At 34.9% G+C, this 14,619-nt stretch overlaps 1 protein-coding gene across 16 annotated transcripts in view; it reads right to left on the bottom strand.

Annotated features, from left to right (window-relative positions):
* The window catches only part of dmd (dystrophin), a 134,721-nt gene that overhangs the window by 51,917 nt on the left and 68,185 nt on the right, over window positions 1-14,619 (bottom strand). For 14 of the 16 annotated variants that reach the window (XR_010896564.1, XR_010896566.1, XR_010896568.1 and 11 more), the window contains 13 exons: window positions 14,298-14,443; window positions 13,488-13,611; window positions 12,578-12,753; window positions 12,267-12,414; window positions 11,974-12,105; window positions 9,018-9,167; window positions 7,762-7,842; window positions 7,490-7,571; window positions 7,191-7,357; window positions 6,639-6,756; window positions 6,064-6,275; window positions 5,755-5,909; window positions 3,871-4,060 (listed from right to left, as the gene is read on the bottom strand). Coding sequence is in view for 11 of the 16 variants with exons in the window: in XM_067402507.1 (XP_067258608.1) it covers window positions 3,871-4,060; window positions 5,755-5,909; window positions 6,064-6,275; window positions 6,639-6,756; window positions 7,191-7,357; window positions 7,490-7,571; window positions 7,762-7,842; window positions 9,018-9,167; window positions 11,974-12,105; window positions 12,267-12,414; window positions 12,578-12,753; window positions 13,488-13,611; window positions 14,298-14,443 (1,881 nt within the window). In the remaining 5 variants the exon portion in view is untranslated. Of the gene's footprint in view, window positions 1-298; window positions 425-3,870; window positions 4,061-5,754; window positions 5,910-6,063; window positions 6,276-6,638; window positions 6,757-7,190; window positions 7,358-7,489; window positions 7,572-7,761; window positions 7,843-9,017; window positions 9,168-11,973; window positions 12,106-12,266; window positions 12,415-12,577; window positions 12,754-13,487; window positions 13,612-14,297; window positions 14,444-14,619 lie in introns of those variants that run through there. The other 2 variants (XM_067402505.1, XM_067402515.1) reach the window with 2 other exon arrangements.

Raw genomic sequence — 14,619 nt, forward strand, 5'->3', positions numbered from 1 at the left:
TAACAATACTTCAAAATTCATGTGGTTTAAATGGAATTTCTCTTACCATATTTCACGAATCACTATAAATGTAATGACATATTCAAATGCAAAAGAAAACAAATGATTACGAAGAAGATTTCTGCATTATTTTATAACAGATTGTGCGATAACAATTTTCACGTTTATTTCTGACAACATTTTAAAAGCTTGCTCCCATAGTTTGAGATGGCATGAACCAATTTCATTAAAATCATGATGCAAGCCAAACAAATCCAAAGTCACAAAGCAACTGTGAAGCTGACAGTGAAGATCAAACCTTAACATGATATGTCTTCCTGTGCAACATATCCAGTGAATGAGCGACATCAAATGAATCGAAAACAGCCCGTCTGACTGTCGACAGCGACAATCCTTTAATTCCCAACCATGTGGACGTGTCTGACGCGAGGCAAAAACCAGGGAGAAAGGGACATCGTGAAGATGAGAGCGAGAAAATGTATTCTGCGACCATGTGTCTACATGCGACGTGAAACGAGCTGCAGAATGCCAGTGGTGGAGGCACACTGGCCCTGTTGTTTGAGGCGAGAGTGGGCACTGCGAGCGAGGACTGGGTCAGAGATGGTTTTCTGGGAGAACAGAGGCTTCTCTTTATAGCCCACGTCTTTGTCTGCCTCTTCATATTTAACTGCGTCTCTGCACTGTTGCCAAATGCACATATCTCCCATACCAGTGAGCAGCGGGCGACCTGGACAATGGACCCGTCAGTTTAATCAGCCTTCCTAATAAACAACAATTAAAATCTAAAGAGCTAATAATGAGAATGGAGTTGAACAGTTTTTATTTTCCAGTCATTTCATTATAATGTTTATGTCCTAAAACCCTTGAAAAATAAAACCAAATCAAACCATATTTATATTTCAAAATAAAATCTGTATTTGAATACAGAAAAGTTGTAGGTGGGTGTCATTACATGTTGAATTTTTTTATTTTTTTGGATTTGTAAATACTACTGGTGTGCGTTTTACAACGAAATACTATTTTAGTCTTGCTACTTCAAAATTTCACATTTAATTCAAAGTGTTACTTGTTATTTCTCTGTAATTATTTGTGAAATTTACTATCAATTGTCTTTCTACACCAAAGTTTTTCAGCGTAGAATGTTATATAAAAGTGTACAAGTAAATAGTCGCTTAATTTAAAAAAATTTAATATATCTGTGCACAGATGTTTGTGAAGAACGTCACAGCAGATTGGTAACTTAAGTGCAAATTTTTCACTAAGGAGTGAACATGTGGAGCAGTGTTTCTCTCACCAGTGAGTGTGACTAGCAGAAAAGGGAAAACCCGGACTGAAGTGGACTACATGCAAGTCTTAAATCTAGTTTATTTATAAAGCCCTCTCCAGTACAGAATAAACCAATGGTCTATACAGTAAAAAAATTATTAAAATAACCCCATTCATAAGTATGTGAACCATTGATTCTCAATACTGTGTGTGGATGCCTGATGATCCACGACTGTTTTTATGTTTTGTGATGGTTGTTCATGAGTCTCTTGTTTGTTCTGAACAGTTAAACTGAGCTCTGTTCTTCAAAAAAATCCTCCAGCTCCTGCAGATTCATCAGTTTTCAAGCATTTTTGCATATTTGAACCCTTTCCAGCAGTGACTGAATGATTTTGAGATTCATCTTTTCACACTGAGGACAATTGAGGGACTCAAACTGATGCTCCAGAAGGAAACACGATGCATTAAGAGCTGGGGGGTGAAAACTTTTGAACAGGATGAAGATGTCACACTTTTTTTCTTATTATATTTAAATATCATTGTTTTTCATTTAGTACTGCCCTTCGGAAGCAACAGAAGATATTTGCATGTTTCCCGGAAACATTAAGTACATTTACCTTGATATTTGAATTCAAAAAGTTTTCATCCCCTGGGTCTCAATGCATCATGTTTCCTTCTGGAGCATCAGTGAATGTTTGAACCTTTTTAATAGTTGAGTTGAGTCCCTTAATTGTCCTCAGTGTGAAAAGATGAATCTCAAAATCATACAGTCACTGCTGGAAAGGGTTCAAATATGCAAAAAATCCTCGAAAACTGAAGAATCTGCAGGAGCTGGAGGATTTTTCTGAAGAACAGAGCTCAGTTTAACTGCTCAGGACAAACAAGAGACTCATGAAAAACCATCACAAAACATAAAAACAGTCGTGGATCATCAGGTAACCACACACAGTATTGAGAATCAATCATTCACATACTTATGAATGGGGCCATTTTAATAAATTCAGCTATTGTTTTGTCTCGTGAACTAAATGCAAACATATTTTATGTAAAATATCTCACTCCGGTACTAAACAAAAAATAACATGCATTTTGTATGATCTCACTTATTTTATTCACATTTTCTGCAAATGGTTCACATGCCACTGTATGTATATATGTATATATGCATGTGTATATATGTATATATGTATGTGTATATATATATATATATATATATATATATATATATATATATATATATATATATATATATATATATATATATATATATATATATATGTATGTGTATATATTATATATATATTATATATATATATCTATATATATATATCTATATATATCTATATATATATATATCTATATATATATATATCTATATCTATATATATATCTATATATATATATATCTATATATATATATATATATATATATATATATCTATATATATATATATCTATATCTCTATATATATATATATATATATATATATATATATATATATATATATATATATATATATATCTATCTATCTATCTATCTATCTATCTATCTATCTATCTATCTATCTATCTATCTATCTATCTATCTATCTATCTATCTATCTATCTATCTATCTATCTATCTATCTATCTATCTATCTATCTATATATATATATATATATATATATGTATGTATGTATGTATGTATGTATGTATGTATGTATGTATGTATGTATATATATATTATGTATATATATATAATATATATATATATATAATATATACACATACATATATACATATATACATACAGTGGCATGTGAACCACTTGCAGAAAATGTGAATAAAATAAGTGAGATCATAAAGTATGTTACAACAATCCAAGCGGGAGGAAATAAATGTGTGTGAATCACTATCTCAAGATCAGCATCAGACAAAAAAGATTTAATTTTTGCAATAGTTCTCAACTGAAAAAAAGGAACTTTTTTACCACACACTTAATCTGTTCAGCAAATGGTACGGATGAGTCAAAGATTACACCCAGATTCCTTATCTTGGGTTGCACATTTGTTGACCATGGACCTAAAACACTGTCTGATTTGGCCCAAAAATGATAACTTCAGATTTAGTTGCATTTAGCTGGAGACTATTTTGCTCTAACAGCACTCCACCTCCTCAAGACATAATAACAAAGATGATCCTCCAGATTTAAAAGGCAAGAAAATCTGAATATCATCGGCATAAATATGATACAACATATCGGGTCTTTTAAAGACAAGACCTTAGGACAGCAAAAATAAAGAAACAAAATAGGCCCCAAAATGGAGCCCTGAGGAACTCCACAGTCAGTATGAACTACAGAGGAAGAGAATTCCCCAATCCTCATTTGAAGGAAAGATCCTTTTCAATAAGAGGAAAACCTTTTTAAAATAGTACCTCTCAGACCCACAACATGCTGTAAGCGCACAATAAGAATATCATGATCTCGTATTTAAATCAAAAGCTGCACTAAGGTCGAGCATAATTAGAGCTCCTTGACTACCCGAGTCCCCAATGAGTACATGCTCTAAAAGAGGAGGGGAAACTGCTGTAATGTATGCATTTTGGAAATACTGCTTACATACCTGCCATTCCCCGAATAAATGCCGCACTGTGGCAGGGTTTTCCAGAAGTCCCTCCTTAAATGTAGCATCTTGTAAGACATTGGCTGTCGTTTCTGCCTCAGTGAGCCAATTGAGGAATTTTTCCAGGTCCAAGTAGAAATGCTGCAGTTGCCGTAGTCCAGCTTCCAGATCGGCCTCCTTGTCCCCTACACTAAAAATGGTAATGACTTCATTGTTATACAGAAATTAAGTTGTTAAATTAGCACCTTAATATACTTCAATATTACATAAATGTTATTATTGGATTCTTATATTCCATGGTAACAAATGCTTCAAACATCAAGCCGCAGTATCTTTAAGGGTTAGTTCACCCAAAAATGTCATTCCAAACCCGTAAGACCTCCGTTCATCTTCGGAACACAGTTTAAGATATTTTAGATTTAGTCCGAGAGCTTTCTGTCCCTCCATTGGAAATGTATGTACGGTATACTGTCCATGTCCAGAAAGGTGATAAAAACATCATCAAAGTAGTCCATGTGACATCAGAGGGTCAGTTAGAATTTGTTGAAGCATCTAAAATACATTTTGGTCCAAACATAACAAAAACTACGACTTTATTCAGCATTGTCTTCTCTTCCGGAATCCTTTCCATTGAATTGATTCCACTGAATTGATTCCATTGAATCCTTTCATCTGTCGGCTTTGGTAATGCACTTTTACATCGTTGTTTTTGGCGATTAGGACATCCACGACATTTTGAAGCATCTAAAATACATTTTGGTCCAAACATAACAAAAACTACGACTTTATTCAGCATTGTATTCTCTTCCGGAATCCTTTCCATTTAATTGATTCCACTGAATTGATTCCATTGAATCCTTTCATCTGTCGGCTTTGGTAATGCACTTTTACGTCGCCATGGTTGTTTTTGGCGATTAGGACATCCGCGACATTTTGAAGCACTGAAAATACATTTTGGTCCAAAAATAACAAAAACTATGACTTTATTCAGCATTGTATTCTCTTCCGGGTCTGTTGTCAATTCGCGTTCACGACTCCGCATTCACTTCTTCTTTCCTGTTTTACGGTGGTTGGCATCCAGCTTATTGCTGCATTACTGCCCCCTTCTGCTCCGGAGTGTGGTTCACATCTCAGCCGTGACGCTGCTGATGTAAGACGCTGCTGACGTGTTATCCGGTGCGCCCAAGCTTCATTTACAGTCTGAGGGAGACGCACGCTGTATTCAATCTATTCTACATCGTTTGTATTTTGGTATTGCTATATTTTTTAAAATGGTGCATAAGTGTGCATGTCGTGGATGTCCTAATCGCCAAAAACAACGACGTAAAAGTGCATTACCAATGCTGACAGATGAAAGGATTCAATGGAATCAATTCAATGGAATCAATTCAATGGAAAGGATTCCGGAAGAGAATACAATGCTGAATAAAGTCATAGTTTTAGTTATTTTTGGACCAAAATGTATTTTCGATGCTTCAAAAAATTCGAACTAACCCACTGATGTCACATGGACTACTTTGATGATGTTTTTATCACCTTTCTGGACATGGACAGTATACCGTACATACATTTCCAATGGAGGGACAGAAAGCTCTCGGACTAAATCTAAAATACCTTAAACTGTGTTCCGAAGATGAACGAAGGTCTTATGGGTTTGGAACGACATTAATGACATAATTTTCATTTTTGGGTGAACTAACCCTTTAAGTGGCCCAGAATTCTCCTGAATGCAATTGCACCTTAAAAAGCACTTGAAAAAACCTCTTATGCACCCTCACTGTGTCATCAGTGCATTATTTTCATGCTATATACGTCCTTTATTGAAAACATTATATGCCACTGGTTGGTGATACTGAAAAATCAAAGATTTAAACAGAAGCTCACCGCTTTTTGATGTTGGCCCAAGCCAGATTCATGCTCTCAGTCATTTGTTTAACTTTGCTTGTGTCGTCATCTGCATAAAGAGTCAGTAGTTTGTTTGCCAGTTCATTGGTGACATTCATGTGAGCTTGGCACTGCTGTATATCCTTAGAAAGTTGCTGCAATATAATAATATAGCATTTATTTGTAGTAATCAAATCACATGCATTCATCTGAAGATCTTTCAAGGAATACAAGCACACTGAATTAGTTTATTTCAGTTTTTTAGTCATGGTCTGTCATGAAATAAATATTGTGTTTATTTTACATTACCTTGACATCTGCATTTTGGCCTTTTAAATCATCAACACTGTGAGAAACTTTCTTCCAGCTTTCTAGTTTTTCATTGGCTTTCTTAATGAGGGGCTCCACCCTTTTTCTGGCCTCCAACCAATCGCTGGAGTCTTTATACATGTTTTGCAGTTGAAGGACCCTGTCCATCAGCTTGGTGTGGGAATCCTCCCAATGTGCCTGTAATTTTTCAACTTGAAATAAAAGACAGAACATTTCTAAGGAACCATCTCGTAAAATGGCTAAAACAATCTTAGTTCATATAATGTACGTATGGAAAGATGATTAATGCTTGATTGATTGATTCTCTTAACCAAATACAATTTTATATGCACTTTTTGCCTTACAACATACTGTAGTTTGTGTTCAGTAGTGCTGTCTTATAATGATATGACCTTGAGATGCCTGGTAAGACAGAGTCCGTGGCAACAGCCATTGTTTAATTTCTGCATTATTTCAAAGACCAAGCTGCTACAATGTTGACACCTCCATATCACCACAAATAAAAAGTATCATTGAAAGAGGATATGGATATGGAAGACACAAAGCTGACTTACTGCGCTCAGTAATGGTTGCCCGTGTCTCAGGGTTATTGGTTTTGTTCTTCAGGTTCTGAGCCGCAGTGATTTGTTTGTTCAGCTGTGGGCATCTTTGCTCCATGTCTTGCAGTGTTGACTGTTAGATAGTCACAACACAGAACTGTTTACTATAGGCAAGGTTTTGTGGCATCTTCTGGTCTCATGACAGTCATATTGTAATGTTTTTTAACCATGTTAGCCCACATAATATTATATTATATCCACTTATAATATTATTAATTTATATTACAATTGAATTAATTCAATTATTCAATAAATGTATTTAATTGAACAATATTAATAATATTACATAACAGATGTCATTAACTATTAACATATACTGTGAAACAAATGCAATTTTAAGGGTGGAAAATAGTTATATAAAACAATTGTATTTGGTGCCCTGTCAACTAACATTTTATGTAGACAAAAATGTTACAAAAGTGTAGAATACAGCCACTGTAGGACAGTAAACGAAGTATTTTACTGTGGATTTGGAATAAAAGCTGCAAGATGGAGGTATAATCTGACCTTGAGTTTCACCGTCATGTCATTGATCTCGTCAAGATCTCCGACCATTACTCTCTGAGTCTGGACCATGTGATCCAAAAGAGCGAGCCAATCATCAAGCTCTGTCCAGGATTTATTGAATTTATCAAGGGCTGCATCTCCTGCCGCACTACCAGTCAAAGTGACGGCTGGAAAGTAAAAAATGATCTTTTTTTTCAGACTTTCAGATGTCTAACATCACATAAGCAGCATGAGATGTTCATGAATTTTAATAGCATATTATTATAGCTTCAATCATTATGCATTACGTGATATCATACCTGCGAGCTGACATTTGTCTCGCCACTCTTTAAGGAGAACTTGAATTGATGTCCAGTCTGCACTGAGACCATCAAACTGCCCCTGGAATTAATCCAGGACAATTATATTAAATAAAGTTGCATGCCATGAAGCTGATAGACTGATATAGTCTGATATATTGCATTACAGTACAGTGATGGTAGATACTACTGGCAAGTGTGCAGAGTAATCTAATATCATAGTCATAGTGTTTCTGAGATCATATCTAATGACATTGTGGTGGATTAAACACCTTCTCTGGATGGCATGGAGGTCTCTCTTTTGCCAAAACGGCTTCCACTGCTGGTTTCTTTTCCTTTACATCATCCTCGATCTATACAAAATAAAATAAGAAAAAGAAATTCACAACAAACCCTCATTAAAGAAGTAATCTAGCTCTCTGTATATCTATTTGAACAAAATAAAATAAAAAATGTCCAGGTAACCCCAAAATTAAAAAAAAAAAAAAAAAAGAATAATATTTTATTTTGAATAAAGAAATTAAACCTTTTTATTTTTCACATTTACCACTAAATTCTCAGTAAAGCATCTGGACATCTGGCTTTCTTTATCCTCAGAGGTTATAGTCATCGTATTCTTAGCACTGTAATACAGTATATTTTATTTAAATAATCATACATTATTTTATAAATGCTTTAAAACTTAATATATATGTTTGTATTACAGAAATTTTACATTATGTCATGAGAAGAGGGGTGCAAAGAATAAAATAAAAAATGGTCCTAAAAATGTTTCAAAATATAATTATTCTTTCTTATTTATATTTATATTTATCCTTAATATTCTTTCTTTTGATTTTGGGCTGAAATATGGTTTTGAAATAACCTTATCCCTGAAAAAGAGCTAGAGTAATAGTTATAATTGCCTTGAAAAGCACCACTAACAAGAAACAAGATTTGGTTTTGAGAAAAACAACAATATAATTGACAGCATGCAGCAGTGTGCAAATCATAATCAGTTGAGTACAGCAGAATCAGAGCGAAACAGCCACAAACAATTCAAAATCACACAAGTACATATGTACTGATATTTTTCATAAGTTCATTAACTGAAAGAACAAATGATTTCCTGAAACTATTAGTTCCATGTCTAGGGAAGCGAAACCTGTGCCTTGATGGGAGCAGATGAAACTATGAAGCAGATGCTAGGATGCTAGGAAAGACATCTGAAAAAGTCTCTCTGTACAAATGAGAGACTGTGCAAAATCAGACCAAAGATGGGTCATTGAAAAAAGTCACATTAGACTTTAAAAAACTGTAAGTTTCCTTAATCTTTGAACACCTTGTTTGAGAATGAATTACCTACATGTTTGTTTCTAATAGGGATCAAATCAGCAACATGATGGTTGCAAGCACTGAACTTTTACCACTATACAACCCATAGCTTTTACAGCATGAAGTTGAAATAAGACAGACAACGGTATTATAAAACAGCAAGACTGCGGTCTGTATGTTCTACATATGTGTTAGCTCACGTCTGTGAGATTACCTTTGGGTCTACTGCAGTAGGGGACTGCTCAAGCTGATTCTTTGTAGTGGAAGCCCAAATTGAGAGCTTGGAGAGCTGTTCCTGGTACAAAGACAAATCCCTCAGGAGATCCTCGATTTGTCGCTGCTTCTCAGGAAGATCAGTGGACACCTTTTCAGGAGAGAAAGAAACATTTACAGTTCTTTTCAATAAATCACTGCAGGGGCGAATCTTATGAAACCTGTTTAGAACATCAAAAGGAAAATCAAAAGAGATATACGGAGATATATTTTTTACTGAAGAAAAAAAAAAAAACATTAGAACAGAATAAATAAAATAAATAAATAAATATATATATATATATATATATATATTTTTTTTTTTTAGGATTTTTACCTTCTTTTTTGCATTGATAAATAATAATAATATATAATAAAATAATTTCCAATACAACATTTTTTTTGTATATTGAAAACACTTAAAAATAAATTTTATATATCAAAAAAAAAAAAAAAAAAAATCTCAAAGTTGGGTTGGGAGCTGGGTCTATACTACGCAAGCTATGATGACTTTCACCTTGATAGTTTAGTGCGGATGTATACCTAGCCGAATTGACCCTTCGCAAAGACCCGCCCCACTTAGTTACTGTTGCTTTTTCCGACAAGCCATGGCGCTGTCACACAGTGATAAATGCATCACGGAGCGAAGAGGATACTGACAACACGTCGACAGACAAGACAGAGCAGGTTACTTATGATATTAAACAAAGTCCCATCTTTAAAACCTTGTAGTTTTTAAGAAATTCAAACAATAAAAAACGTTTAGTTGCTCTTTAATGTGTTGTGACCATGGTCGTGACAGATTGCTGTAGCGCCTCAGCTCAAGAGGCTCGTAGACCAATCATCTCTTACTTCGAGTCCATTTATAGCATCAAATAAACATGAATGAACATGAGAATCAATGTTGTTTCAAATGCAGAAAGATGTAAATACACACAATTTTTCAAGTTTAACTCCACCGAGGTTAATTCTAACTCCTGACTGCTTTGTCGGACAAAAGGGCGGATTACTTTTAGTCATTATTTGGGTAGCACACATATTCTGAATGTTTTCGGCAGAATTCAAATGAGCCATTTTAATCTAGATTAATCTAGATTAATTTCAAGATTACAGTGAGATTAATCTAGATAAAAAAAATTAATCTATGCCCACCACTAATAATATATATATACGCACACACACACAGCCCTCCATAAGTATTGGAAGTGTAAAGACAAAATTGCTCTGTTAGCTGTGGTGTCAAGACATCTATAAATATGATTAAAAGATTAATATGAGGCAGAAGTACAGAATGTCAGGTTTTATTATTGGCTGTTTCAACACAAAATGTTTAACCAACTAAGAATTGCAGCACTTTGTGAGCATAAGTATTGGGACAGTTTAACTTAAAGTAAATGTAAAAGTGTAAAAGCTAATATTTAGCTGTAAATCCCCTGCAAGCAATCACAGGAGTGAGTCTGTGACCCATAGACATCACCAGACTCTTGGTTTCACACTTTGAAATGCTTTTCCAGGCCTTTAATGCAGCCATTTTCAATGGTTGCTTGTTTTGGGAAGTTTCTGCCTTTAGTCTTCTCTTCAGCTGGCGAAATGCTTGTTCAATAGGATTGAAATCTGGAGACTGACTTGTCCACTGGCAAGCTTCAGCAACCGACAACAACCAGATCAGCTGAGAAAATCAACAGCAATTGATGATAGACAAGTGACAAGGGCTATGAAAAAACAAAACAAAAAAACAAACAAACAAAAAAAAAACTGTAAAATCACCAGCAACCTCCAGAAAGCTGGGGTGATGCTCTCACAACCTGCTGTTCACAACGGACTTCACCAACAGAATAACAGAGGCTACACAGCAAGATCAAATATCTGATCAGTACCAAAAATAGGAAAGCTAATTTGAATTTGCAAAAACACACAGAGATGAGCCAGTAGTTTTAGAACAGAGTTTTATGAACAGATGAGACAAAGATTAACCTTTATCATAGTGGGAAAGCAAAAAGTGTGGAGAAAAAAAAAGGAACTGCAAATGATCCAAGGCATACAACCTCATCTGGAAAGCATGGTGGAGGTAGTGCCATGTCACGGGCATGCATGTCTGCCTCTGGAACAGGCTCACTCATCTTTATTGAGGACTTATTCAATGATGGCAGCAGAAGAATGAATTCAGAAGTGTACAAAAGAATCTTGCCTACCAGTGTTCAAGAAAATTCCACCAGGCTCACTGGGAAGTGCTTCACATGGCAACAGGACAATGAACCAAAACACTAGTACTGCCAACTCAGTTGTTAAAGAAATTTTGAGTCTTAGACTGGAGAAGTTTCCAGATTTAAATCCTTTTGAACAAGCATTTCACCAGCTGAAGAGGAGACTCAGAATGCAGAAACTCCCCAAAACAAGAAACCGTTGAAAATGGCTGCATTGAGCGGGTCACAGACTCACCCCTGTGACTGCTTGCAAGTGATTTACTAAATATTAGCTTTTACACTTTTACATTTGCTTTAACTTAAAATGTCCCAATACTTATGCTCACATTAGACAGAGGGATGAAACTCCAAGTGCTGTACTTCTTAGTTGGCAAAACATTTTGTGTTAAAACAGCCAATAATAAAATATGACATTCTGTACTTCTGCCTTATATTAATCATATATACACACACAGATATTTATATTTATATATGCATACGCACACATATTATGGGGTAGGATATTTACCTTAGTGTATTAGAGGTATGTTAATATTCTAGCGAATTTTTGTAAATGTCTACGATTACATGGATCTGACTATTCAATGATAATGCCCTCATTAGGCTGTTAACAGAAATGATACTTGCATTAAACATGCCAAGGTCACAAAATCATTGAATTTAATGGGCAAGTAAGATCAAATAGTAGAGAAGGAAAGAAATGATTTGAATTACCTTGGCCCATCGCATATTAATAACCTTCAGATGTTTCTCCAATGGTTTGACTTTATCAGCTGGGAGAGATGAGCCTTTGCTGTTGATCTGATGAAGAGTTTGCTTTCTGCTCGGCAGTTCCACCACCCGGGCCTGGAGATTTTCACACACACATATTAATTATCTACTCCTCTTTGTGACTCATTTTTGGTGATTTGCCTCATGGGAGAATTTTAATTTTAATACGGAGCTAAAAGCTATGTTTTCCCCCCATGTGCGAGCTAATGGCATCTTTTTAAGCAACTGATTTTTACCTTCACTTTTTCTAACGTTGCACTGAGCTGCTCCTTGTGACCTGATTCAACAGGAAGTGCAGCCACAGCCTCTGCATCATCCAGCCAGGACTGAAACTCCCCCATGTCTTCATTTAACTCAGCAAGAACAATTTTTGCCCCAGCAGACCTAAAACACACAGCAGCCATATTAATGCATTCCTTCAAAATAAGGACAAAAGAGGGCAATTATGTAGGTGTTTGCTGCTCAAATTCAATTATGCTAAGATATTCAAACGTGCGCAGCTCTCTCACAAACTGCCTGCGTTAATATGTCCTGAATTTTCACTAACCGTCTCTTGATCTCAGCAAGCTGGTTGGACGCTTTGGCCCAGCGGGAGTTGATAGAGGCGAGCTGCTGTTTAATGTGGTCCCTGTCGTCCTTACTGCACTGTGGAGTCAGATCTGTCCCAAGAGCATTGAGCCCCTTCACTGCTGCTTCTTGTTTCTCCAAATCTCCCTGGAGCTCCTGGGAAAGTAGAATGTCGCAGTATAGATGGTCTGAAAATTAATCTAACATGAGAACTAATCTAGCACTGATATAACATGCTAACTGTATTGCCTAAAAAAAATCTGATAATACTTTCTATGAAGCCTGTATATAATGATTTCTTATTCTTAATCATCATTTTTAACAGTATTCTTAAAGGAATAGTTCACCCAAAAATAAAACTCACCCCAAGGCCATCTAAGATGTATATGACTTTCTTTCCTCAGGATTTTTTCTCCATCTAATGAAAGTGAATGGTGCCCAAGGTAGACCACTCCCAACATGCATATTTCACTTGAGAGGTGAACGCGCTTTGAAGAGCTGCACCAAGGCAAGCATTTGTAGTTAAAAAAAGGTATATATATATATATTTTCCCCCTAAAAATGATGTATCGTTTTGCTAGAGAAGATTATTCTTTGGCTGGGGTTATGTGGAGCTCTTTGAAGCTGGCTAAATATGGATTTTGTACTGTCAAAAATGGTCTATATTGGGCACCATTCACTTGCATTAGATGCAGAAAAATCCTGGAATGTTTTCCTTCAAAACCTTAATTCTCTTCGGCTGAGGAAAGAAAGTCAAATACATCTTGGATGGCCATGGGCCATGAGTAAATAATCAGCAAATTTAATTTTTTGATGAACTATTTCTTTAGTATTATACACAATGTAATTTGTATATATTATTATAATTAAATGATAAAATTTATGTTTACCTTGAGGTGGTCTCTATTATTTATGGGGTCTTGTTCATACTTCAGAATCGTTCTCTCAGCATCTGTGAGCCAATCGTCAAGTGTTTTGAGCTCTACGCTGAATTTCTTTGATTTTTCAAGGCGTCTGGACAGCAGCACAAGTAGACAAGAGTGAGAATGTAAAATCAATATTCTGATTTAAACTGCAAAATTTATTAGAGTAAAAAGTTAATGTGCACATATTATTTAGTTATAAAGCACTTAAAAACAATCTCACTTTTGTGGTTTCTTTTACTTAATTTAGATTATTTGACAGCTCATTTAATATGACTCCTGTTAGTATTTTCTTTAATTAAAATGATAAAAATAGTTTTTGTTAATTGAAATAAAGCTGAAATAAAGCTGAAATAAAATATAAATATTATATTAAAAACTTAAACAAAAATTTTAAATATTGATCATTTTAACTAACTAAAATAATATAAGTTTGTTAAAGTGCTAAAATGACAAAAAAATAAAACTGGAAAATATAAATTAAAGCTAAATAGAAATAAAATGACAAAAGCCCAAAAAATTACTCAAACTTAAACTAAAATTAAAATGACTACAAAATAAAACAATAAAAGCTCATTTAAAATACTGATAAACACTATAAGTAAATATATTCTTATGCATGCACATACAGATCACATTCATGTTTCTGTAATAGATGCGCAAGTAATATGGTAGAATGCATTTAACAAAGACAAACAATTCACCGATTAAATAACACATTATTTTGCTATTGACTGATAAGGCAAATTACAACAGTGTGATGTCATCCATCCTTACGCGAGTCTGTCGTGATAGAGCTTTTTAAGGTTTTCCCAGTTGGCACTGAGCAGTTGAACCAGTAAACTCTCTTCAGGAAGAGAGGCTCCCCTGCCCAAAGCCTCCGTCACTGGACTCTCCAGTTTATCCAGATTAACTTTAACCTCCTAAATGACATGTAATACAACAGATTAAAGCATTTATATTATTTTTAATGCTGTTTCAGTGGTGTGAGTAAAACAAATTGTGCTCATGTACAGTGAGTAATTCAATAACAGATGGAATTAGCTCATGGACACAAAAAAGCATTGGCTAATAAAAATCATTTGTAGAAATGAGACAT

This window comes from Chanodichthys erythropterus, chromosome 12, assembly GCF_024489055.1.
Source record: "Chanodichthys erythropterus isolate Z2021 chromosome 12, ASM2448905v1, whole genome shotgun sequence".
Taxonomy (NCBI): domain Eukaryota; kingdom Metazoa; phylum Chordata; class Actinopteri; order Cypriniformes; family Xenocyprididae; genus Chanodichthys; species Chanodichthys erythropterus.